At 35.7% G+C, this 7,528-nt stretch overlaps 3 protein-coding genes across 4 annotated transcripts in view; 2 read left to right on the top strand and 1 right to left on the bottom strand.

Annotated features, from left to right (window-relative positions):
• Window positions 1–1,097, top strand: part of LOC107699562 (HAUS augmin-like complex subunit 7) — a gene marked incomplete at its 5' end in the record, with an annotated part of 4,623 nt that extends 3,526 nt beyond the window's left edge. Inside the window, 2 exons of the mRNA XM_016500861.1 lie at window positions 509–620; window positions 707–1,097. Of these exons, the coding sequence (XP_016356347.1) occupies window positions 509–620; window positions 707–768 (174 nt within the window). The remainder of the gene's footprint in view (window positions 1–508; window positions 621–706) is intronic.
• Window positions 1,098–1,786: 689 nt separating this feature from the next.
• Window positions 1,787–2,350, top strand: LOC107699561 (ninjurin-1-like). Its single transcript, XM_016500860.1, has 2 exons — window positions 1,787–2,104; window positions 2,217–2,350. The coding sequence occupies exons 1-2, from the start codon at window positions 1,849–1,851 to the stop codon at window positions 2,348–2,350; spliced, it is 390 nt and encodes a 129-aa protein (XP_016356346.1). The 5' UTR covers window positions 1,787–1,848.
• An 864-nt stretch (window positions 2,351–3,214) lies between these two features.
• emd (emerin) lies at window positions 3,215–7,104 on the bottom strand. 2 transcript variants are annotated; one of them, XM_016500868.1, is made up of 9 exons: window positions 7,031–7,096; window positions 6,507–6,575; window positions 6,332–6,415; window positions 5,994–6,089; window positions 5,410–5,444; window positions 5,293–5,330; window positions 4,703–4,744; window positions 4,550–4,606; window positions 3,215–4,410 (listed from the first exon to the last, which is right to left on the bottom strand). In XM_016500868.1, exons 3-9 carry the CDS (start codon window positions 6,411–6,413, stop codon window positions 4,185–4,187), a joined length of 576 nt encoding a protein of 191 aa, XP_016356354.1. In that variant the 5' UTR covers window positions 6,414–6,415; window positions 6,507–6,575; window positions 7,031–7,096; the 3' UTR covers window positions 3,215–4,184. The 2 variants fall into 2 exon arrangements, with proteins under 2 accessions (XP_016356354.1, XP_016356353.1); XM_016500867.1 differs by lacking the exon at window positions 6,507–6,575 and having other exon boundaries at window positions 7,031–7,104.
• Window positions 7,105–7,528: the final 424 nt, after the last annotated feature.

Here is a 7,528-nt window from a genome sequence, read left to right as displayed (position 1 = left end):
TTTTCCTTCCGCTCAACTTTCTGTTAACATGCTTGGATACAGCACTCTGTGAACAGCCAGCTTCTTTGGCAATGAATGTTTGTGGCTTACCCTCCTTGTGAAGGGTGTCAATGATTGTCTTCTGTACAACTGTCAGATCAGCAGTCTTCCCCATGATTGTGTAGCCTAGTGAACCAAACTGAGAGACCATTTTGAAGGCTCAGGAAACCTTTGCAGGTGTTTTGAGTTGATTAGCTGATTGGCATGTCACCATATTCTAATTTGTTGAGATAGTGAATTGGTGGGTTTTTGTTAAATGTGAGCCAAGATCATCACAATTAAAAGAACCAAAGACTTAAACTACTTCAGTCTGTGTGCATTGAATTTATTTAATACACGAGTTTCACAATTTGAGTTGAATTACTGAAATAAATGAACTTTTCCACGACATTCTAATTTATTGAGATGCACCTGTATATTTTGCATATTCAAATACAAATGTTTTGCATATTCTTAATTTACGTTTCAGGAGCTGGAGGCTCTTAAGCAGCTGTCTGAAACCTCGTTGTCTCTCACACAAACAGTGCAACAGCTGCAGACAGACAAGCGGTACTGGTCTAAAGGAGAGAAGCACACGCTGCGTGAGTGTTTTCTTGGATGTCTTGGTTTTGATCAAAGTTTCTTACACAAACTTCTAAATAACATGTTTTTGTTTTGTTTTTTTTAGCCGAACGATTAGAGGAGCTAAAGAACAGATATGTGACTTTTCTCTCCCTTCACCAATCATAACCTCAAGGACTAAGCAGAAATCTACAACCTACAGTTTGAATTTTAATTGGTACATGAGGTGTAAAATGTAATAACACCACTATGCTGTGCACTGTTATGCAGATTTATACTAGGAATAAATAACAAATTGCTGTTTGTGAACTCCAAGACATTGATCAATAGGCATTCCACTTATAAAATTGCCTTCAAATAGAATACACTTAATAGTTATAAACTATAATCCTTTCTTTACAAAAGCCTGTTATTAGTATGTGTAGTAGCAAACACAAGCGTATCTTTGACTGCCAGTGTTTGATTTGCAATCATGTTATGACATGTTTTTTTTTGTTTTTTTTAATAAAAACTCACCTTATAGAAACACGGAGTGTTTTTTAATTTATAGATAATTTACATTTGTGTAAACTTTATAAGTATAGTTATTGTCTGTTCACACATTTGTGACACTAATGGGAGGGTATTTCTCTCAATGTTTAAAAGCACATCTTTTGGAGAAAGCCAGGAATTTTAGTGTAAAACATTTCCCAGTTTGTGAGCTTCCTGTAACCATTTCTGTTGCTAAACAAAACCTGAAGCCAATGGAGAATCAAGCCCTCAATCAACAAGGAGAGGTGAGTAATAGATGTGTGCTTCCTAATCTTTTTCTCGTTTGTTAAATATGCTGCAGTTTCCCAAAAGCATTTTACAACACCGATAACATCTTGTAACTCTAGAGGCAATAATATACGTTTAAAATGAAGTAATTTGTTAAATATCTGGCTGTTACATGCAAGCACACTATCCACAAGACAACATCCCCTCAGTAGCACCTAAGTGATGCTCATACTTCTGTTGAAAAGGTCCTTCAGTTGTGTGTACAAGCAGTGCTGTGTGAAGTTTCATCTTTGCTTAAGCTTTCAGTGATTCTGTCCTGTGGAATGAACTTGACTTACTTGAGGAATAGAGATCTTTTAGCCCAACCGTGCCACAGATTGAAACATTTATATTGTTTTTTTTTTTATTAAGAATTTTCATGAGTTGTTCTCGGTAACTTAAGTCTTACACTAATACTTAATTATCTATTTCTTAATTTCATGTTCTAGAATGGACAGGCCAATGAATGTTATATTCACTCCCCGTCAGGCTCCTGGCGCAGGGAACACACAGCGTCTCTTCAACATGAACCATTACGCTACTAAGAAGAGTGCAGCACAGAGCATGTTGGATGTGGCTCTTCTGATGGCGAACTCCTCTCAGCTGAAGACAGAGCTGCATTCAGGAGCGCAGCACCGCTTCTATGCTCCTCTTATCGCTCTGATCTCACTGCAGGTCGCTGTTGGCCTCCTACTCATCTTCATTGGTTAGTTATTATTTCTAGGATTTTTTTCTCTGCTGTAATTTCGTAACTATGTAACTACATAGTTACATACATACGTTACATTCGTAACTATGTTTTCTGTTGTTCCTTTCAGTGAAGTATGACCTGAATGATGTTAAGATACAGCCGAGGCTAAACACAATGAATGATACGGCCACTGTTTTTGTGTTCTTTACTGTTCTTATCAACATCTTCATCACAGAATTGGGATTAGAGTCTGGAGGGTGAGCCGAGTCTCACTTGTTTTGTTTTTTTTCACTTTATAATTTAAAATGAGTATTTATGTCTGGACATCTTTTTTCTCTGCTGTAATTTCGTAACTATGTAACTACATAGTTACATACATACGTTACATTCGTAACTATGTTTTCTGTTGTTCCTTTCAGTGAAGTATGACCTGAATGATGTTAAGATACAGCCGAGGCTAAACACAATGAATGATACGGCCACTGTTTTTGTGTTCTTTACTGTTCTTATCAACATCTTCATCACAGAATTGGGATTCGAGTCTGGAGGGTGAGCCGAGTCTCACTTGTTTTTTTTTTCACTTTATAATTTAAAATGAGTATTTATGTCTGGACATCTATACTTTAGTCTTTACAATACATTAATTGTAATACTGTACTTTACATCTGTTCTGTTTCAGAAGCAGCATCAAGTACTGCAGTCCCTATGAATATGTAAGGACTGTGTTCACGTATTTACACACAAGAAGTTTTATTCACTGTAATAGTCAAAAACGTTTTTCTGCCATCCTTTTGAGCCATACAGATAATATCATGTATGTTTTTTTATGGATACGTTCACTCTAATAAAGCACTAATATCTGAGTAAATATGTAATTTTATGTTCTTCACAAGCTGAATTTCCTAAGTTGAATTTCTAATATGTTACTGTTTATTCACTCCCTTGACAGCAATCAAGAAATAAAAAGATGAACAGTTTGCAGTGTAATATTAACAGACATTTGCTGTCCCTCTTCTAGAGCCTCTAAACAGTACCAGAAGCCTTTACACGTGTGGAAACAGTTCTGCTGAAAACTTGGTCAAAGGATTTAATCAAGTCGATAAATACAGGAAAAAATCTTACACAAATGTCACTTTATTAGATAACATTTCAAACCAAGTGGCATTTTTTTAAAGACAATAAATGTTTTTCAAGCAAACAAATTTGAAATTCAAGAAGTGTTTGGACTTTTTTTGTGTTCAATTCATTTGCAAAAGGAGCAAATTTTAGTATAAACATTTGTTTGCACTGAGTTGTCATTATCAAAGACCAATTCTAATAACAGTGATATTCATACATTGTATGTGTGGCTTAGGTTGTCCAAAAACATTTTTTCAATACTATATATATAATAAAAAAGGCATTTTGGTAGTGTTAACATGTCAGGGACAAGCAGCAGTAGGATAGTAATGAATGAATTAATCTGTTTAATAAAAAAATCTTTTTATACAATTTATATCCTTAATAATTTTCCACAATAGTAATAAGGAACTGAAAGCTTGTTATATTGTGAATATAGTCTTGGCTGAAAGGGTTGTTGCATTGTGCCTAACAATGGCCTTTAGCTGTAACTATTATTCACAAACTAGCACAACCTTGTGTACTTTATTGCTCAAATCTCTTCAGTTTTCAATTCAGCACCTTAGAATTTATTAAAAGGGTTTAACACTGAAAACAGCGAATTGAAACGGTTTAGCAAACAGTGCTCTACAGAATGTCCCATGAACACAAGCTACAGCAAAAGGATTTCACATACAATTGATAAGAAAATAAGCTTTAGAGATTTAAATGCCCCAACTATCATAAAAATTCAGAATTTTCTTAATATGGATAGTCTTCCACATCTGTACCTGTTTGATAATAAAAATGCACAAAGCAAGTATTTGAATAAAACTTTACGCATTATGCACAAGTTCATGGTTGTACGACAACTGGTACTAAACTTCACTATCTGTAATCATACAGAATGCAGAATACAGGCTATATTTATGGTTGTTCTTGTACAGAATCAGTTTAGGTTGGGGCTGATGAACATATTTAAAACCTCACCATTCCTCTACTGAACGCTTTTAAAGGGGGTCTCCTCTGCAGGCTCCATACACGTGTACACATAATAAAGAAACACAGCAATGATAAGAAACACCAAGACACGAAGCCAGCCCGGCACACCTCCAGATTTGCTGGTCTCTGGACTGGATGGACCACGCTGCATGGATGTGGAGACTGACGGGCCAAGCCGAGAAGAACTCTGATAGGACATATGAGTTGGGCTGATAACCGGCCTTCAACATAGACAGGAAGGACATTTAATTGATTTTCAAGTGGTTATTATACTACAGTATTACAGCCAAATTGTAGTAACATGTTGTAGGAGAAGCCGAAAATAAGATAACTGTTAATATTATTAAAAGAAAAACTCACTCATTGGTATAGCCTGTGTTGTCATCTCTGTAATCAGTCAGATTTGACCTCCGTATGCTGAGGAGCGAAAGCATACATCCAGTTACATTTATGTGGAAACCACTTTTAAGCTTAAAAAAATAGATGAAAAGGGAATGAATGACTGAATCTCACTTGTGGGCAAAATCTGCATCGGTGACCTTTGACCTCCTTGTGCTGGGGAGGGATCACACATATACAATTACTGTAAGCATATCAGAAGGATATTTGTGATCTCAGCAAGACATTTTAATAGACGTTATGATTGTGATTTCAGATTACTGCTTTTTACAGGTTTTCTGTGTATGTTCTGTGTCATTATGTTGTATAACTTCAAAGTTTGAAAATACAACTTCCAATCGATTCCTGTTCATTTTTAATTCATTCTACAAAAATAGAATATGGAAAAAGATTTCATACCCTTTTTGACACATACTGTATTTGTTCTTTTTTTAAGCATAAACTCACTTAATTTTGTGAAATTTCTCAAGACTTTGATGCATCCTGATTTAAGAATGTTTCAGTTATTTGTATTGGAAAATAAAAATACTGAGAAAGGTATTTATTTTTAACAACGCATGCAAAATTTCATACCATGACTTTATGAATTTAAGACTTTCTGCTCTGATTCGAGACCTTTTTAAGACCTTAAATTGTGGAAGGGCACATTAAGACTTTTTAAGACCTGCAGAAACATACTCAGGAAAATAAAATATGCTACTTACACATCACCAAATCCATCGTGTCTGGTCAGTTGTGGCTGCTAAATATGAAAAATGTCTTATTAATAGACTACATATCTGATGATATAACCCTTCAAGTTCAGTTCAGTTTTTACTTACGGGCTGATGATAGGTAATATATTCAACTTCCTCCTCTGAAAACAAAAGCAAATTTTACAATTGTAATTCTACACTCTAAATATGGGGAAAGTCAAAGACTGTCTCTTTTTTCTTAAAGGGGTCCTATTATGCTTTTTCACTTTTTGAATTTTAGTCAGTGTGTAGTGTGTGTGTTTGGGCATAAAAAAAAGATCTTCAAACTTACAAATCTCAAAGTCCACTCCAAAGGGAGATATTTTGTTTTTTAAAAATCCCTTTTCAAGAACTACAACGAACGGCTCGTTTGGACTACAACGCATATTTTCCGGGATCTGTGATATCACAAAGCGGCCCATTAGAATATCATTAAAATAATTCCCGCCTATGGAAATTCGTTTTTTATTTAGTTTTTCGGAAGGCGGGCCTTCAACTAATCGAGCCGTTTGTGCCAGGATGGGGAGAAAGGTATTGTAATAATGTAAATTATGTAAAAAATAATGCGTTTTTTGAACCACCAATCATGAGAGCATATTCTAGTACACCCCCAAAACAAATTCAAGACATTGTAAAAGAGCATAATAGGACACTTTTAAGAGAAGCCTTACTTTCTTCCCGGTAGTATGTCTTGTCAGGCGAGGAAGGCTTAGCTTTTTTGGCCATGGCTTCATTCAGTTTCTTTTCATAAAGCTTCCGTGTGGATTCTGTAAAAACAAAACCGCCACCAAATCACAGCACAACTTTCCCCAGAGTCACTGAAAAACAAACGCCCTTTAACGTGCTTTCCTGAGTTAGTGCTAAAATTTAATGAATTAAAAAATGAAGAAATTAAATTAAAATGATTTAAATAAAAATCGTTTTTTACATACTTTTTTTTTTATTAATATAGTTTTTTATAACTATAATGTTACAACTTATTCTAAAAGAGTAAAGGCTTATCACATACCTACTATGGGTCCATGTTTAATGCCATATTCATCCAGCAGCTGACTGATCTCCTTATCAGATTTTCCGCTTAACGAGTACATATCTGCAACAACAGGTTTTATGTGAAGGTTTAAGATTACAAAAAAAAAACTGAGATGACTCATAACAATTGTTCGAGCATGTAGGTAACTCACGTTAGTAGGCCTACTGGTTGACTGAGAAACGTAACGTAAAACCAAGCTTATTTTATCTCTATAGAGAGTCTGAAAGAACAAAACCAATCTCTCATTGAGAGATACAAAAACCAGCACTGCATAAGAATGAACAAAGTGCCAGACTGCTATAACATCTGGGGCTGAATGTCAAACATGTGCAGCATGCAACAGCTGGAAACTTCGAGAGGTAAGTTAACGTTAACATAACGTTACTCTGAACAAAAGACACGTCCTACGCAAAGATCAAACGAACATGGCATCTTCTGTCAGATTAAAGAAAACGCATTTGGGAGAAAAAGAGCACAAAAGCGTTTTTCAGGCGTACAAAAGGTCAGAGAAACTGATTTCTTGGGATCGCGCTAGCACGCGAAACCACTGACTCAACTTCAACAACGCATTTAGCATGATAGAAGGGTGAGCAGTAGCAAGAGTTTCGTGTATTTTCTCGCCTATACATATACCTTTTTATGTTTAAAAATTAAATTTGGTCATAATTGAATTACCTTAACCGATCCCAGGACGTTAAAAAGGCGCTTTCCTGAGCTGGGCGTGTCGCGCTGAAGGAGGAGACGCACATCACTTCCTTACGCCTGCAGTGACTAAAATATGAGGTTCCATTTGTGTCAAAAATTACTGCTTCGTACTATACATTTGTCTTTGTCTACAGTCATTGCCTGCTTGTTCAGGTAAATCAGTATATGTTGGCATGTAAATTGTCTGTTGACGTCGTCTTAACCTGTCGTCCTGCCTGCTTTTTCTCTGTCGTTTAATTACTGTCGTCCTTATTGTCATTTTGTATGAGGTTGCATTTGTGTCAAAAATGAGTCAACTGCTTTGTGCTTTGTACTATACATTTGTCTTTGTCTACAGTCATTGCCTACTTGTTCAGGTAAATCAGTATATGTAGGCATGTATTGTTGTCTGTTGACGTCATCTTAATCTGTCGTCCTGCCTGCTTTTTCTCTGTCGTTTAATTACTGTCGTCCTTATTGTCATTTTGT

The sequence above is a fragment of the Sinocyclocheilus anshuiensis genome, unplaced genomic scaffold, assembly GCF_001515605.1.
Source record: "Sinocyclocheilus anshuiensis isolate Anshui unplaced genomic scaffold, SAMN03320099.WGS_v1.1 scaffold879, whole genome shotgun sequence".
Lineage (NCBI taxonomy): Eukaryota > Metazoa > Chordata > Actinopteri > Cypriniformes > Cyprinidae > Sinocyclocheilus > Sinocyclocheilus anshuiensis.
Note: the sequence above shows the minus strand (reverse complement) of the source record. Positions and strands in the feature narration are given on the sequence as shown.